Raw genomic sequence first — 19590 nt, 5'->3', positions numbered from 1 at the left:
AAAAGTTTAAGGACTATTTTCATTAAGGACATTCAAACCCACTCTGGTCTTCTGGTTCTGGTCTTCTCTACAACACCAGAACCAAACATGGAGAAGCAGCTTTCAGCTTCTATGCACCACAAATCTAGAACAAACTTCCAGAAAACTGCAAAATAGCTGAAACACTGAGTTCCTAAAAATCTAGACTAAAAACCCACCTGTTTCCATTTGGCTTTGAGTTGTAATAACTGGAACATTGATCAACATATTTGACATGTATTTTATTATTTTGATGATGACATTTGACAAAATGTGATGTTTATTGCTTGTTTCATAACTGGCTTTTATGGAGTAAATCACTTAAGTGCGTTGTTGCTGAAATGTGCATCATTCCTATGATGGACATTAGTCCATCATAGAAATGGACTAATGTCCATTTCTATGATGGAAACGGACTAATGTCCATGATGGAAATAAGTCCATCATGGACTAATTTCCATGGACTAATGTCCATCATGGACTAATATATTTTGTTATATTCAGTAACAAAATATATTTGTTACTGAAGAACTGCAATGGAAACACTTTTATTGCGTCTCATGAGTCAAGTGATCAACAACTGGATGTTGCTATTGGTGGAAAAGACAAAGAAGATGACAGGAAGTGAATGGAGGATGATGGCATGGAATGTTTTCTAACAACTTATTGCGTAAACAAACTTATTCAAGTGTGATTTTAATTGCGTTTCTTATTTAACAGAAACGTTGAAATTGCAAACTTGTGGGGTTTTTTTACATTAGCGGAATATTGACAAAGTTTTGAGCACATTTGTAAAGTAAACACAGCTACTGTAGTGTTCATAAATTAGCAGTTTCTCTGTTTGGCAACTCCTCCACAGGAGTTTGGAGCCTTTTTTTTTTTTTTCTCAAACAGGGTGGTTGTGGACAGGGGCGAGGGCTGCCAGGCCTGTAAATGGTCCACTTTATTCTGTTGTGTGCTAATAAAAATGCTAATGCTAGTGGAAGTGGAGATGCGATTGCTTGATGAGGCAGCAAAGAAAATAAGCTGGCGAGGGAGAGGAGGTCTTCTGTTCTTTTTGCGCTCGCTGCGTCTCTGGTGATGGGACAGATTCACCGAGAGTAGGGGGGCCTTATCACGCTGCGCAGGCACGCCGAGAGCGAGTGATTCATTACAGGTGACAGTCAAGGAATCTATGCACTGCGGCGGCGGCGGAGACTCCTTCAGGATATGAGGAGGAGACCGTGTGATACGGTATCAAACGGAGCGTCTGAAAATGCTGCATTCTGCACACACAAAAAAAAAAAAACGTCTGGTGCCTTCTGATTTGTGTAGATACACGCTGGCGCGTGTTCGGGAAGAGATGGTATCTGCGGAGCACCACCTCGTTTGTTTTATGGCCGCTCTCATGCTGCGTTTGTACGTGTAATAAAGGGGGGAGGATGGGTGTGTATGTGTGGAGGAGTTGGGGGGAGGGTGGCAGGGTGGTTATAGCAATGGGGCATCTGAGACGCAGCATAAAAGGCTTCTGAGATTGGATTTGTGATTTCCTGTTAGGGTTCAAACTGGGGTCAGACCTTGAAAGCTTTTACGTAGATTTGCGAGGGTCAGTTTAAAGCAATAGAGTGTAGCGGTGGCAGTATCACGTCTTTGACGCAGTTAAGCAAACACTTTCACCGTGTCTGTTTTATAAAGTACATCACATCTATGAAGCAGTTTACCTTTCCAGATAATTTGGATAAGCAATAGTCCGTTCATATATGTAGAGTTTAAGTAAATAATGTAGATTAAAACAGGTGACCTAGGCACTTTAATGGGACAGTTTTAAGTAAAATCAACTTTTTGAGCTTTACACACACACATATATATATATATATATATATATATATATATATATATATATATTGCTTCCTCATCAAAAACACACATGGAGCGTTGCTTTGATTCTTTCATGCATGTTTGAGAAATCTTTTAATCTCCCATGGCAACCATTCAGCTGTGCAAGACGCCTGGTTGGACCTAGCTCTGCCTTCGAGGATGAAGTTCCTCCTCAGAGCTGCAGATTACAAGCTTCTTCCTCACAGAGGAGCCTTTCCCTTTCTACTCCTCCACTCAGCTCCTTCAGACTAGCCAGCAACAATTAGCAAACACCTGGTGGAACTGCATATCGGCTGAGCTCATTATGGGAGCTACTTCTTAGTGAAATGCTGGTAAAAATGCTGTTAAAGGGTTAATAGAGGGTTGTGATGACTTCCTGAAGGCGGAGTTTCAGAAAGAGCTGAAGTTTTTTAAAGAGACAGAGGCCTAATTTCAAGGCGTTAAATTACAAAGTCAAATTTCTTTTAAATCGTAATTAATATACAAGTGAACTTAACGTAGTTACTTCATTACGCATGGAGAACACATAATACTGCCCCTTTAAAAATCGAACAGGCCAGTGAGAGTCAGAACAGCAGAAATAAGACGAAAAGATGCCGTTTTGTTTCCACATAGCTAGGATGTCATGAAAGCATTACTATGCAAGTAAAAAGAGTAAAGATGGTGTTAATATTTTCATAAAGCAAGAGGAGGGGTGAATTTGTTAACTTTATTAACACTAAACAGCTCTGTTTTTTTTCCGGTTCTTAAGCTGACTTCAGTGGTCTCCCTGCGCGCTGCTTTTTTCCACTTTAATTAGCTCTCATGTGTAAGCGCAAGTCTCTCCCAACGCCTCAGTTTCTGCTCGGTTTTTCTCTCCTCGCAGCCACGCAGCATCCTGACATGGATGAGAGGAGAGTGCGGGCAGACAGACAGACAGAGACAGAAAAACAGACGGCTTGCGTCACAGCCGAATCGAGCGCTTACTTCCTCAGCTGGAACGCTCGAGACATTAAGCGAGCGCTGAGGGGAACCCCAGAGGACCAGGTGTGACTGATGGGTGGGCTGATGCAGGCGGTGAGACAGACGAGGAGTCGCGATGAGAGAGAGAGGAGAAACCCCTCAGGAGCAAATCACAGTCCTCAGATATTAATTACTTTAACACCTGCTGATTTGTTTTTTCCCTCATTGGAGTTTAGTTACTGTTTTCTCTCCCTCTGAGTTCTATCAATGCACCGTTTGACTATTGATAGCATGTACAGCAGCGCTGATCCACACATATGCAATACATTGAATATGATTTCAGATTGTTGTGTAACTTTTATCCAGGTTTACTTAAAAAGTGAGCGATTATTAATTTCCTTAGCAGGGGGCACCACCGGAGGGCGCTGGAGGGGCGGCCTCAGAAAACCTGAAGAAAAAATGCAAAAATATAAAGAGTTAATCCAACAAATTAATTTTTTTAATCAAATCTCTTTTTCAGTCACTATTGAAAAATTATGACTTTATCGAAATTGTTGTTTTATCTTTCTGATTGGTTGCCAGTCAAATTTATCGAGCTGCTTTGCGTCTCAAGCTAGCATAGCGTGGCCAACTAAAATCAAAAGGTGTGAGGCGGGACTCATGCGAAACAAATGTAATAATTATTGAGAGTAGATAATAAAAGTGGGGAAAGTAATTCCAGCGGACGTAAACATGCAACATATTTTTATAGATGTCAATAAATATCGTTTATCTAAATATTGGTTGTTGAGACTGGTCTGAATGTTCATATTGGTGCACCACTGATTAATTTTTTTGTTGGGGGCAGGCAGAGATAAATTATTATATTCTATTTATTGTTAAGAGCACGCTTAAATCAATACCATGTTACATTTACAGTTTTGTAAAAAAAAAAAAAAGTTGGCTTTTCCTCTTGGTTCAGACTATAGCGATGCAGGAAAACACCCACATCCGAGCCATATGTCGTGGAGCACCAAATAAAACGTGGGGAAAGGGGAGTGAAAGCAGCGCTCTTGCTCTCCCTCCCCTTTTTCTCCAGGGAGGTACGTGAGCCAGTCTACCATGGCTAAACTGCAGTAAAGCACAATGCTGCAGAGATTAACCCGAGCCCGTATCGTCAGATCACCAGCATGGCTATGAGAGACGGAGAAGCTCTGAAAGAGCATTAAATGGATTATACTGTGAGGGTGATGGAGGGGAAACACAAGAGAAGAAGAAGAAGACGACAATCTGCTATCTGATGGTATCTCAACTTAGATTATAACATGAGGAAGAGGAATTTTATTCATATCTTAAAATTATTATAAATGAATGCTAATAATCCCTTACAATAATTCAAGATGAATGTTTATACGAATCAAAAAAAATTTTTTTTCTTTGATTTATTTACACATAAAAAAGTGTGCTAGCAGTTGTCTAAACACAGACCTCTGAAGAGGAATACAGTGGCGTTTTAGCAGCGTTTGGAGCAGTAAAGCTCAGTTAAAATTATGTAAATGAAGTTTGAATGAAATAGAAAAATTGTTGGCGGAAATAGTTAGATCTGAACTATTAGACCAGACGCTATCATCTTTAAAGTGAAAAAAAGAAAGACTGTCAAGTTTACAGCACAATCAGCAAAAATCCTTAGATCTGACGAAACAAAGATTGACTAATTTGGCATCAATTCCTCAGGATGAGTGAAAGGACGAGAACAACTTATTGTTTAAAAGTGCTTCCTGTGATGAACTGTAGGCTAACATTACACACCAGCTAAACACCGACATTCCTAACATCCCTGCAGGATAAACTGACTTTCCCTGTAATCTATCAGTTCTGCTGTTTTCTCCTTTCAAACAGAAGACGCTCTTATCAAGCGCTTCTCGAGTCGCTGACCTTCTCACAGGATCGGTGATAAAAGTGCCAATTGAGTCCGTTGTGTACGGTTTATCCTTCACAAGTGAGCGTGTACGCACATCCATTATTTATGCTGTGTGTAAGCCAGCTGGTAAAATGACTCATTCTTTCTATTCTTTCCCTCGTGACTCCCACTGAGAGATGACTCACAACATGGGATCAGTCTGGTTGAACAGCAAACCGTCCCGCTCTTGAAAGGGGAGCGTTCGCCTCCATCTTCGGTCTGAACAACCTCGAAATCGTAACACTGCGCCGGCAGAAACGGTACTGTTTGTGTTGTTGTCTGTGTAAAGACTCAAATATTAGTGGAAACTGAAGGAAAAAAAATATTGTGCTTGAAGCTATTTTTGATATCAGTGAGAAAACAGGAAGACAAGCGGCACACATTCAGAGTGATGACACCTCCTACTCATGTATCCAAATACCTGGTGCCATGACAACTCCGTGGCTGCTTCTACATTATTCAAATTATAGACTCAAGTGTCAATATTTGATGTCATCTGTATAAAACAAGACATTTTTACTTAAGTTGTGATCTATGTTTTCGTTCTTTTTGACAAACTTCAGTCTAGCGTTTTACGTGTTTTTCTTAGAGGGCTAAAGTTAGTGTTTCCATATCAGCAAGACTGACTTTTGAAAATGCTTGGTTGAAAAAAAAAAAAAAAAAAAGGTTGTTAAAATTTGGGCTGCTTTTCACAACATTTGGTGGGTTTCAGAAAAGTTTCAGAGGAAAATCATTTAGAAATAAGTGTCTGTGGGGCAGAAAAGCACAAAATGTTAATAAAATGCCTTGTTATTGCACTTATGTTATCTCTAGAATATGTCGAATGTGACATCACGAATGGTTAGTGATTAGTTATCCATGTATCACTATGTAGTAGTATTGTAAAACAGAAATCCAAGAGCAACATCATGATTTAACGGGATATCGTCACAAAAAATTTAAGTCTGGTGTTAAAAGAGTCAAGTCCTTCTGGAGTTGTGCGGATTTTACCCAAGTGTTTTGCACAACTGACTGGTTGCCATGGGAGATTAAAGGATTTCACTCCAGGTGTGCATAATATCATAAGATTATGTAAAAGTAAATTTTATAAAACACTGGACGTTTAAAAACCCAATGAGTAACATAAAGAAGAATGGCTTGCGGTGGTTTCACACATTCATTTGGTATCATGTGAAGAGACCACTTACCAAGCCATCCCGCGCCAGAGTTGGGGACGCACATGTCCGTCTCAGCGCTGGGCAGGACGAACCCCACCACAAACACTTCCACGCCGTCAGACATGAGCGCCAGTCCGAGCACGAAGAAAAGCTGCCACTGGAACCTCCCGTGGCCACACTCCTGCATGATCAGCTCGTACTGCTGAGCCAGCTCCTCCTCGTCTGCCTGCCTCTCGTTTTCCAGCTCCTTCTGGCTCTTGAGGTTCTTTAGGCCCAGAGCCACCTGCCCATCCCGGGGCTTTTCGTTGTTGGAGGCCGGCACGCCTTGGTACTCGCCTTCGTAGATCTCATCTTCGTCGTCGTGGCCCTCGGTTGCGTCACTGGACGCCCCGTCCTCGTCGTTGGCCGCGTTGTCGCCGTATTCCGGCTGATTGTACACGTTGTAGTTGTCCTCATTCTCGTTGTGGAAGCGGTCATAGCTGCGTTGGGCAGAGTATTCGTCAGAGGCACGATCAACAGCTTTGTTGAAATTTTTGGAAGCATGCCTCTTGGCTTCCTTTGCGATGTCCTTGGCACCTTTGACCAAGGAAGTCCTGTTGTTAGGTGCTTCATCCATCTTGGCACAAGGAGAGTTGGCACTAAATGTAAATTTAAAGTACCTCTTTACTTATTACTGATGACTTATCTCAAGGTAGGGTGAGATGCTGTATAAGCTTTGAGAAAGTAACCAGCAGCCAGGTAACTAATGGTTAAACAATCATGTCTTTTTCCATTGGATGGGCGTTACCAGACAGAGTTCAGACGGAGACCCTATCCGAATTCTGTCCGGTCAGAACTCAGCAGAGGGAATCTGTGGGGAGAGAAAGAAAAAAACAAACATTTTAGCTTGACTAAAATGTTTATATAATCAGTAACTGCAACCTTTCTTTCTTATAATAGCTGCAGGGGCATTTTTACACTCAGAAAGCCAAACCTTAAAATCTATATAAAGAGCCGTCTAACAGCAATTCGTGTTGTGCTGAGACACGAAAAAAAAAGCAAAAGAAATGAGCCATTGAGAACACAATGTGTGGAGTCATTGACTTTTTGGTGAAAATTAAAAAAATACATTGACAATATATTTTTTTAGGTTGTGTGAGAACAACTGTATGGATCGGAAATGAATATTTCACACTTCTGCTCTTAAGAGCCGAAGAGCTCATTTAAATGGGTAGATTTAATTTCTTTTAATGAACTTTTAAGCAAAGTCCATGCATTTTCAATGGGTATAGTTAGGAATTACGGTAATGGTATAGTAATGGTATAATATGGTTATTGGTATGGTAACTGTGTGGTAATGGTATGAAATACCCGGATCTTGTCGTTTAACATTTGGAGTGCTGATCCAAGTTGAAGAATTTGGAAATCCTCCTTCGTGTTTATTATTTCACCTGTTTTGTGCAATAAACGAGCAAAAACAGATCCTTATATGAAGCTGCCTTCACCATGCTTGGCAGTAGGTACAGGGTTACAAATCATAAAAAAATGAGCTTAGGTGGATCCAAGGTTGTTTCTCTCTGTACTCTTGGTTCTTCCTTCACTCTAAGATCTGCATATTTTTAGCTTCATTTGTCTTTCTAATTTGCCCTTATGTCTGAGTGTGAGAAGATATGGTTGTCTGCTTGTGTGTATCTTTGTGTTGTTCTGTGAGCACCTTATATTATCAAGTGGGGATGAATGGATGGATGGTATATTACTAATTTACCGAGGAAAAAAATCAAATAAGACTAATAAAAATGCAGTTCAAGATGAACAAGGCTCTAAAATGTCTAACATCAGATTCATTGGCAGCAATGTAAAGGTCTTACGTTGACATTTCTATAATTCAGTGTACAAATGCATGGTGGTTAAATAATGCGAATCCAGGCAGGTTTTGAATTACAAAGTCAAAAAAATGTACACAAGTTGTAACAATGTCATTACAATTAGAATCAAATCAAAATGAGAAGTAATTTCAGACAAAAATGTGACTCGACAGCCAATAAGCTATGCACCTCTGTGATTAATGAGAAGTTTTTTTCACGTCGGTAAAACTCGTGGTCCAAGAACTGAATTGAATCTAATTACACTTCGTGTGTTGGAAGTACGTCTGGAACGTCTCCAGGACTGCAGCACTCAGAATATTACTCATAAGCTGCACTTTGTGCTCGGCTCACTGATGAGCTCCGTTCACACATTATTAGTTTGCTGATGGTGTGACGGGAGAGGGTCTAATCACAGACTGTAATGAACTATCACTTTGGGATTAGACATCTTTAAGTGTGGGATGAGCATCAGCAGAGAAATTCAGCTCTGTCCAACCAGATCCAAAAATTGTCCAAAGTTGGCATTCCTCACACGATGATGCATATCAGACAAAGATCCGCATCAAACTCACTCTCTAAATGAAGAACCTATGTTTGGATGGGATGAGAACATCCAAAGGGGTGGGGGGAGACTAACAGCTTTCTTACTTTTTTATTTTTCAAGTTTCAGGGCTTTCCCCTAAAAAGTTGCTAATATTAGTGGGAGGAGGGCATGGGAAGCCGACCAGAGGCACAATATGTTTTTGTGTTTTAAAAAATTGTTAAAAGTTGGCAGGAAATTTAAAAATATGACAAAGTAATTATTAGCCATCCCGCGGAACAGACGCTGTGATTGCTCTTGCCTAGTTTAATGCATCAACTTGAATGAGCTTGACACATGACACGACAGGTTACGATTTTAGCCACCCAGGGTGAAACCCAATAAACGATTGCGGCGGCAGCAATACAAGTTGAACATTTTTCAATTTTCTTGCGTCACGTCGCTGTATAAGTCTACATGTGAAGGCCCAAAACTTCACATGCACGAATTTCGCTGGTTGCTTGGCTAGCTGGAGGATGATTGTCACCTCACTGATCAAGTTGCATAGGAAAGTAAATTTGAATGAGTGACGTCACCGCCTGTAGTTCAAGCTTTAGCCTGGCAGCCCGCCAGACTCATAGTGCAATGGAGGAAACCCTTCAAGTTGTTTGGATAGAAACTTTTCTACATCTGTTCAAGAAAACATTTGCCTGGGGAACAACAACAGTAAAGAAACTGTTATCTTTTTTTACCAACATGTCTGTGCCTTTTGTAGAAAAATGCAAAGGTATCACAAAACTTCAACTATGGTTTATGACTAATTTCTCATCAGACCAATTACAATTAAGAAAATCCTTAACATGATCTAAAGTGAAGACCAGAACAAAATATGTATGTTCTGTTTTGCAGGTTGCCAAGTAGGCATATATGAGAACCTATTTTAAGCCATGAGTAATATAATTATGAAATTATTAGAAGCATGCCAATCTGTTAAATTCTGTTCTGGTTTACGTCGCAGCTGGAAATGCATGTCAGCCTGTAAGAGTGGTTTCCCTCTGGGACTTCTGTACCATTACAGTGGCATGGCCTCTTAGAAAACCTGCCAAGTCGACACATCAGTGCGTCTCCTAGATCCCACTGCTGCTGGAAGAAAATACAGTGATCCCTCGTTTTTCGCGGGGGTTGCGTTCTGAAAATAACCTGCGATAAGTGAAATTCGCGAAGTAGTTACCTTTATTTTATTTTTTTACAACTAAAAAAATAAAGGTAAATATTTTTTTAGTTACCTACATTAAATGCACATTTATTGTGCATTAAATAGCGCATTATATTATGCGCTATTTAATGCTCATAATTAAATAGCGCATTTAATTAGCTCATAATTAAATACTCTACATTGAAACCAAAGAACAAAACCTGTTTTCAGATCAGTGGATGTGCGTGTGCATCAATCACGGCATTAATATCATCTGGAGTCATGTCATTAAAGCGTCTCCTCCAAACTGCCCCGCGAGATTCACATCTGTATCTACTGCAGAGCCTCCGGCCACAGTTTTTTTCAGCAGGCATTCAAAGTTTCAGTTTCCATCTCCTGAATGGGCATTCTGTATTACGCATATTTTAGCCAATCAGGACGCAGAAGACAATGCACTGTTGACAAAAACTGCACACAAAAAAATCCGTGAAGCAGCGAGACCGCCAAAGGTGAGCCGCGTTATAGCGAGGGATCCCTGTAATCAAACTTTAGGCCCTTGAAATGCAATCTGAAACATCAGCATTACTTTATTACTGGTGGAACGCAGGTAAAACAATCAAGTAATTCTCCTTCTTAGGAATAGGTCTAGTGCAAAAAAAAAAAAAATGGATTAGTATTTTACCAAATGCTAAATCCTTCAGGATCAATTCAATGTTTCCAGAAGAATCTTAAGTCTTTAATAGTAGCTAAGCGTGGGTTTAGATTCCAGTTGGGTCTTGGCAGGTTGATAAATGACGTTTCTGGTCACCTTTGTTGCTCGGCAGGATTAGATAAGACATCGCCTGGAATCTGACAATGAACATCCAAGCACCAGGAGCTCGGCAAAAAGCTGCCTCGAGATGGCGTGGCGCAATGCAGCAGCCAAATGAAAAGTGTCCTAACTAACTTTGTGTGTCGCCAGATGATGAGACACAAACCGCTTGAAGCTGTGAATGCATCTGTGCGTGAAGCCAAAGCGAGAATCCTCAACGCTCAGCACATTTTAGACAACAGCGGTTTTAAATGTACTTTTTATACGCGTATATCAAGGCAAGCAAATGAATTTGAGTGGAAAGTGAGACGGGAGACATTTAGCGAGGTTTTATTGGTGTGCAGGAGTAATTAGGTCTATGTTGTTTGATACTTTTTTATTTGTATCACTAATACTGTCCAAGGATGAGAATTTAAAGTGTGTTTTCTGTTTGTGGGAAAGACTGTTTTGAGTTTACACTTTTTTCTGGCCAAGTCATTGTGCCAGGATGTTTTCACCCTACGACAACATCCATTATAAAAATAAAAAAATGACTTAATTTTTATTGGAAACAACCTTTCAGCAGGTATTAAGCAAACTTCTCAACAAGCCCACATCTCTATATTGATAAAGATCTATTAATTTTTGTTGCGACCCTTTCATGTCATGTTTTCATTAGCTTTAATTGTAATGAGAAATTGTCGCAATTAACAGAAATAAATGCTTTAAAACAGCAAAATGAGTCTGTTTGTAATTTATTTTTATGTTTCTTAGTGAGGCGACTTGATAAAATGAATGAATTTTTTTAAAATAATGTTCTAATTTCCTGAATAAGTGTGTAGTAAGATTGGAAATACTCGCTGCTCTTCTATCTGAGTTACAGTCCTTTATCATCAACTGCTGGGTAAATGTGCTTTTCTTTTTATTTGTCATGGGACCGGCCCTAAACTCCAGCTCAACATCAACTCTGTTGCTGTTGGAAACCGATGATTCATCTTCAGTATAAAGCGACATTTACCCAGAAGTCTGAGCTTGTACTGTATCTGAAAAATGTATCATACCCGACTACATGGAGTTCTACACAGTTCAGGAATCCAATGGAGTTTGCTAACTGTTATGCTAACTTGTGCTAGCAATAACAATAACTGTTTCCTCTAATTTATGCACATTCAAACACTGCATTACATGCAGGCCGAATCAAACTCTTAAGATCAGGAATAAAGTTACACGTGATCACATTTTACGCTGCTGAATCACAACCAGTACGTAAGAGCAAGAGCCAGAAAACTACGGAAGCCCACAGTGGACGTTTTACGCATTTTTCTTGATGGTTTTCTCGAGATGACAAGCAAATCTTGCGAAAATAAACTTTGTTTTGTGCACACCGGCATGCATTTGAAGGATGGACTCAGGTTTAACACACACCAACCTGCAAACAAGTAACAAAAATCAGAGGCGTTTCCATAGTTTTATCATATGTGATTTAAGAATTGTATCTGCAAATGGAGGTGAACAGTCTATCAACTAAAATTGTATTTAAATGCTGATTATATGATTACATTTGGTCATTTTCTCTCAGCTCTGTTTATAATAATAAGCATTATATAAGAGGGATGATTGAATTTTATTATTATTTTGTACAGAAATCACATACATATTCTCCTGTCCGCAATCTTATGTAAACTCATATCGACCAGTGCAGTTCTTTCACCTGAACGCTTCACGTCTCTAACCAAAGGATTGTCTCCGTGATGTACATTATGATATGCTTTGCGAGTTTCTGCAGCATATGGCCAAGAAGAAAATAGGAAATCAACTTGCTGCTCTGCAGTTCCAAGAAAACTTTTAATGATGAAGTTAAAATGCATAATGGTGCATAACAGGCAGCCAGGTCTGTGTATGATCCCACCATCCTATCCCTTCTCTGCGACTGTCAGTCTCTCAGTCTCTTTTTTTCAGTTTTTTTTCCTGCCCTTTGCTCGTCTTTTGACATTCTTATCCAACTGTGCCAAGAGTTTCAAAGTGTGAGTCTTGATAGAGGCTCAGAATATGAAAGATTCGCCTCTTCTCTTGACATTTCAGTTTTCACGATTGGCTAGACGTTCTTCTTCTTCTTATGGAAATGCCTGCTAATGATGACATTTTCAAGTCTTTCACTGCATTTTGAGATACAGCTGCAAGTGCAGACCAAGTCTCCAATCTTTTTTATATTTATTTATTCTTTTTTTTTTGTATGCCAACTTAAGCAGCACTTTCCCGTGAGAAGCAACCCCACTCCGTCCCAACTCCTTGGTCTTTTCCCATAAAAAGTCAAGCCAATATTGTTTATGGCCACTTCACTTCATTGTGATGGCAATTCCCTTTACAACCCGTCGTGTTGTTGTGATTGGGGTTATTATGAGCGAATGCTAACCTTATAATAACCCCCTTCTGATGGGATTTTAACAATCAGCAGAACTCTCTTGAATCAGCAGTCTATACGCTGTGGAGAAACGATTTTCCAGCAGTCGTGCAGTCGTGGCCTGCTGACACTATCTGGATGTACGTTCATAAATCACTTCCATAACAGAGAAATGCAGCAGATGCAGCCACATATACACTCACAGAGTCGCCTGGTACATGTTGGTGCATCAATTTGGGTTCGTCATTCTGAAATCTAGATTATCGAGAAGCCAATGTTAGATTTATGAATCCACTTTTTTCTTCTTTTTACTTTGCCCCATGAGTATATGTGTTTTATAGTCATGTGTAGAAATCAATGTTGTGGCTTAAAAAGCTTATTGCCAATTATTCAGCACTTAAAATTGCAGTATGTAACTTTTGCTAAAATATTTTTTTTTTTACCAATTTGTTCAAACTGTCACTATGTCATGACGGTATAATATGAGACAGATAATCTGTAATAAAAAAAATAATCTAACTTCTCCTCCTCCTATTGCCATCTTAAGAAATGCAACACTCCAGGTCAAAAACAACCAATCAGTGCCAGGATGAGGGTCTTAGTGCTGTCAATCAACTTGTGTACACAGTGCTCAATGTGCTAATGGCTGGTGGAAACCTATTTTTTAGCCGTCATGCTTACTGTTCTTAGCATTCTTGGCAGGCTCCACTGTGCATGCACTGTCTGTAGCATAGCAGAAAACAAGAGTGATTGACAGCGCTAAGACCCTCCTCCTGGCTCTGATTGGTTGTTTCTGACTAAACGGTGTATTTCTGGGAAGTAGTTAAGTTTTTTCACAGATTAATTGTTTACTGTCACAACATAATAATAATTTTAACAAGTATGTGAAAAATATTATTTCTTATAAAAGTCACACTGTTGCTTTAAAGTCAGTGGACCCAAAATAACACCTAATTCTGTTGGTTGAAGGTAAAGTTGAACATTTTAAAGGAAGTTGTTCTGCCTCTTCACTCCAGCCATGTTCAATTATAGTCATAATCAATAAATTACAATCCAATGAGTCTCGTTTGTCAGAGTCTAAGTATCTTTCGAAAATCACAACCATAAAGCTGGTTTAAAACTTTTCAGTAAAAGCACATTTGTGTTTTTAAAAAGTTTTTTTTTACTGATTTAATATTCTTATTTTTAATTTTCAATTAACTGTAAGTGGAAAATCATCCAAATGAACAGAAATAAATGATGTTCTCATTTATTGAATGGGTCCACACCATGACACTGCCACCGCCATGCTTGATACAGTAGTTTCTCAGCACAATTTATTTCACCATAACAGCAATGCGCTCTCTGAAGTTGCACCAACATTTCGATGACATTAGTAATATATTTCTGTGTTCTTGAGCAAAGATCAACATTGAACAACCGATTAATCTTTTAATCCATATTACATTCTTCCTTTTTTTCTGATTTAAGAAAACAAATGATCTCAATCAAAAGAAACTCGTGATTTTATATATGTCATTTTAACCAAGATGAAATCCTCCACATGCTTGGGCTACACTAGATGAAAATATGTAAGTGCAGTTGCATGTACAGAGACCTGCAGGCTTTCTCTGGTCGGGTCCTCCCAGATGGCTGCGGTGAACATCTACTCATGCACATCATGTGAATAAAGCTACACAACCAGCTCTGCAGATGCTACACAACTTAGTTTGCTCTAAAGTAAAACAACAGTTAGACTTTTTTTTATATGCAGAATGAGTACGACTGTCTGTAAAAGCAAATCTTTACATTAGATTCAAAAGAATGAAAGAGATAAGAGCCATAATTCTCACTTTCTTGACATAAACAGGTGAAGATGATTTTGAAAATAAGCGTATGAACAGCAGAGTGAAAGATCTACATGTAGAATCCAGCTTGGTGGACAGGTAATGGGTGTTTGCATTTTTTTTTATTTGACTAATCGCATACAATTTTGTCAATTTTCTTCATGCGCTATAAAATACAGTGGATGAAAATACTGCCACAATAAAAAAAATTTCAGTGTAGCCCATCCAAATACAAAAAGACAAAAACAAACAACATAGCACATGGGCAGAGACGTACGGCTGCCCATTCATTAGAGAAGAAAATAATAAAATTAGGGTTGATGAAGGTAAAAAAATAATAATCAGGTAACACTTTATTTGAAGGGGTGTGCATAAGACTGACATGACCCTGTCATAAACATGACATAACACCTGTCATGAACATAAAGAAGTCTTTCTGAATGTTTATGACAGTCATCATGAAGTGTCATTTGGTAAATAATGACACTTTTAATGCAAAGTTGCTCTAAAAGATGCATTAAAAGTCCATTAAAAATGCCTTCTTTGCATTAAATTATTATAATTTACAAAATCATGCAAAGTTGGCACTTTTAATGGATTTTAATGCATCTTTTAGAGCAACTTTGCATTAAAAGTGTCATTATTTACCGAATGACACTTCATGACAACTGTCATAAACATTCATAAAGACTTATTCATGTTCATGACAGATGTTATGTCATGTTTATGACAGTGTCATGTCAGTCTTATGCACACCCCTTCAAATAAAGTGTTACCAAAAATCATAGTGTGGGGTTTCAAAAAGACTTCTGCACATGAAAAAGCAAAACATATCGACAAAATAAAGACACAAAGCATGTGGAACCAACATTACAACTAAATCATCTCGTATAACACCCTCATTTTGCTACACTCTTTGGAAAATGAGTTGTTCTCTCTGGATTTGAAAGAAAACTACTGATTAACGTATACCTCAGGACATCTGATGTGAACGCAGGTTGATTCTTTAGACGAAATCAAAATTCTAAACAACATGAGTTGTTTCAGGTTCTGAAGCACTCTGAACGCTTATTGTGTTGGAAATCTCCCAGAGCATCTGACACTCAAACATCCTTAAGAGAAGCAGAGCGCCAGCAGCGCGACGGTTTAGATTAAAAGCGATGAACGTTAACCACGGGCTTCATGCCTTCCAGGTCCGGAGATCCAGTGAGTACAAATGAAGGGCAGCAGCACAACATTTCATATATTAACAGCTGCTCTGACACAGAGAGAGCTGCTAAACAACCCAGTACTTAGTGCGGGATCTCCCCTGTTTATGCTCTCACACACACACACACACGCACACACACGCGCACACACACACGCACGCACGCACGCACGCACAGTGAGTTGCTTGATTGCATGTATGTCATAATGACTGTGAGGGTTTACACATTGCAGGAGAATGTCCAGCTGCTCTGGGGTTTCTGTGTGAATGTTTCACTTCTATTTTTTTTTGTTCCTTGACTCAAACTTCGCAGGTTTTGCTTGTACTTCTGTTGCTCCGAGTTAAAATAATAGTTTCATTTAATCATGATTTATTAATTGAGATTTTCTTTTGTCTCCTAGAAATAAAAAGAATAGAAGAAAACGTATTTTATAGCCAAAATCTCTTCCTGTGTCTTATAGGAAGCAAAAAATAACCTTCTCAAAGCAAGTTAGAAAACATAGAAAACAAAATGGTTTTCCCATGTAAAAATCCTCCCTACTAATATTTGATAATTATTGCCTTAAAACAAAATCCTATATCTTGCTGAAAAGTAACATGCAAGTTAGTTTTGTCTTATTTCAAATGAACTGTGATATTTTTACTATGAGGTAAATGAGGATGAATGCACATAAAAGTAACACACAGCCATGTCGCTTAAATTGCACATCCATTCATTCAAAAGGCAAAAACGGAACAACAGTAGTTATTTCAGACCGACATGAAGCAGCGCATAATTCTGAAGTGGAAGTGACATAGTGTTTAAAACGGTTTACAAAACAACAATGAGAAGAGTCGCATGCATTCGTATTCACCCGGAATCTACGGTGCTCCTGATTAAAATCCAGTGCAACCAATTTTCTCTAGAAGTCATGCAATTAGTAAAGAGAGTCCACTTGTGTATAATTTACTCTCAGCGTAAAATTGTTTTGTTTCTGGCCTCAGAGGTTTGTTAGAGAAGATTGAGAACGGCATCGTTAAGATATTTTTTTTTGTTTGTTTTTTAGAATGGCCCAGTCAAAGTGTAGACCTAAATCCAGTTGGTAATCTGTGGGAGTGCTTTAAAAAGTATTTTAAAATTCATCCTGTCTGAGTGAGAAAGAAGAACATTTCAAATATCCTGGAGTTCCTGTAATGGTTCTATAAAGAACAGGCTATGTCAAATTTATTTGTGTAGAACATTTCAGCAACAAGGCAATTCAAAGTGCCTTCCATCATAGAAACAAAATACATTAACCAATTAAGAAGGAAGCAATATACAAGGTTTCCTCCAGAAAACTAGCTAAGCTCATGACGCTGAGAAAGTAACTCCACCGTGTTTTTTGTGTTAAAAAAAGGCTAAAAACCGACATGAAATGTGAGAAATAAAACATCAAGAATAAAGAAAATATTGCAGTGCACTAAATAAAACCTAGCCTATTTGGGGGTAAACGGTGGGGGGTCAACTAAAGCCTGGTGGCCCACCAGGCTTATCATACACTGGGGGTTTAGCCTTGATTTAAGGGAATTCAGTGTTTCTGCAATTTTGCAGTTTTGTGGAAGTTTGTTCCAGATTTGTGGTGCATAAATGCTGAAAGCTGCTTCTCCATGTTTGGTTCTGGTTGTACAGAAGACCAGAACCAGAAGACTTGAGAGGTGTGGAAGACTGATACAACAGCAGGTCTTTAATGTATTACTGTGCTAAGTCATTTAGTAATTTATTAACTAAAAGTATTTTAAAGTCTCTTCTCTGAGCTGCAGGAAGCCAGAAGCTTATACTCTATACTCTATCTTCCTGGTTTTAGTTAGACAATTGCGGCTGTCTGGTTGATGAAGAGACACTAGCTGCTTTTCCGTTGATAATTGTGCACACTGAAAATTTCAAAATACATTTGCTTATTGGAGAAACTTGTTTGAAAAAAAATGTTTTTGCTGAATGGATAAGGTGCATTGAATTTGGTTTACTTCGCAAAACTGCAAGCAAAAGACTTTTTTCACGTCACACAAATCACACAAATCACATGATCAACAACCGGATGTTGATCAACCGCAAATCCACGAAGAAGAAGGCAACAGGAGGCAGTTGGAGGACAATGATTTTTAATGACTTGTGTGAACAAATGCATTCACATGTGTTTTTAATTGCGTTTCTTATGTAATGGAAATGCCGCAATTGCGAAACCGTGATTTTTTTTTTTAGACATTAGCGGAAAATTGACAAAGTTTTGCCCATATTTGTAATGAAAACCCAGCCTCTGTTGTAGTAACTAAAGATAAACGTATGGATGAGTTTCTCTAGACATAAGTCTTTTAATCCTAGAAACGTTCTTCATTTGATGTTGGAGCGTTGACTAAAAATGCACAATTTCCAGGTTTTACTCGTAAATTTCACAATTATGCACAACCTTTTGGCGACATAAAATCCCAGTAAGACACAACAAAGTTTGACGTAATGCGACAAAACACGGAAAGGTTCAAACGTTTTCGACGCTTTTTTCTCGTTCCCACTGCACCCTTTTGTTTTCCTCCAATATTAAACTGCTGGTCTGGACACTAATACTGCTCTCCCTGAGCAAACATAAAATTCATTACTGGACAAACACCTGTTCAAATGGTTAACAACAACAAAAATCCTACCTGGAAACACACACCTGGTCAGCTGAAGAGAAGTTTGGTAGAGGCTTAATGCTGAACTCATCTGCCACTCCCCCCTCCCCACTCCAACCCAACCTCTTTTGTTCCACTTCCAGCGTTTCCATTGCGGGTTTCGCAGAGCGGCGCCACGGGGCGCGAGCGGAACACATCACTTACACGAAGGAGCATCAATCACCGCGGCGGGAGTCGCGCGCGTCCCATAATTAGATTTCGGGGTTTGCTGTCCTGCTTTCCTGGGAATCAATCCGCCGAGGACGCCACACTACGACCATAAGGAACTGATTTCATGCAGCGATTACTGTACAGGACGGAGAAGCTCGTGCGTGGACCGGTTCTGCGTTATTTATTTATTTATTTAGCGTTATTTATTTATTTATTTACCCCCGATTCAACACCGAAAATGACCCCCACCGACCCCCCACCCCCCACCCCCATTCAGCCGCATATTTGTCAAAACTTTGACAGGTTCGATAACCGACAGATGAGATGCGAGGCACATAATAAACATTATGGGGGGGGGGGGGGGAGACACACGAATGCACGAGCGAGAAAAGTTCTAACCAACTTTCCCGTCAATCATCCCAAACCACTATACCTCCTAATTTTACAACCGCGTTCAAATTCCAAGTTAGCTTCAAATTATGAGAGGATATATGCAGATGGATATGTTTATGGATAAGAAATTTGTAACAAAAAAATACAGTTTTGAGGGGGAAAAAAACTATGCAGCGGACGAGATGAGTTCATAGACGCGGATATTAATAATAATAATAATAATTTTAAAAAGATGAAGCGTTTTTACTTACAATTTCCAGGGGAACCAGAAAGCATCGCAGTCCGACAGCTCCGTTCCCGGATTTCCTCCTCACTTACACGGATACAGAGGGAGCAGACATCGCAGCCAGATCTCTGCTTTCTGTTCTTGTGCGATGCAGCGGATTTTTCTGCTGCAGTCCAAGAAAACAGAGAGAGGCTGCGGGGGAAGCGTGAGTGCGATGGGAGGGAGAGAAGGGAAGAGGAAAGGAGAGGAGAGAGGGAGGAAGGGAGCTGTAGTTTGTAGTGGACAGACTGAGATCAGGATCAGGAGGTCCGCATCCCTTTAATGCACTTTGATACCCGCTGACAAAAGCCGCGAGATGATTTGGATTACAAGCTGTCGGAGGAGAGAAACCTGCGGGACTGGAGTGCCGAACTTTTTTGCCGAAGTTTCCTGTAACTTTA

General features: G+C 39.4%; 1 protein-coding gene across 1 annotated transcript in view; it reads right to left on the bottom strand.

Moving 5' to 3' along the window:
• The window catches only part of LOC103473289 (synaptic vesicle glycoprotein 2C-like), a 47370-nt gene extending 28007 nt beyond the window's left edge, over positions 1-19363 (bottom strand). The window contains exons 1-2 of the mRNA XM_008423397.3: positions 19176-19363; positions 5944-6763 (exon numbers count right to left, since the gene is read on the bottom strand). Coding sequence (XP_008421619.1) covers positions 5944-6529 — 586 coding nt within the window. The 5' untranslated portion in view covers positions 6530-6763; positions 19176-19363. The remainder of the gene's footprint in view (positions 1-5943; positions 6764-19175) is intronic.
• Positions 19364-19590: the final 227 nt, after the last annotated feature.

The sequence above is a fragment of the Poecilia reticulata genome, chromosome 12, assembly GCF_904066995.2.
Source record: "Poecilia reticulata chromosome 12, P_reticulata-male-v2, whole genome shotgun sequence".
In the NCBI taxonomy this organism is placed as follows: Eukaryota; Metazoa; Chordata; class Actinopteri; order Cyprinodontiformes; family Poeciliidae; genus Poecilia; species Poecilia reticulata.
The sequence above is the reverse complement of the archived record's forward strand: the minus strand, read 5'-3'. Positions and strand labels throughout refer to the sequence as shown.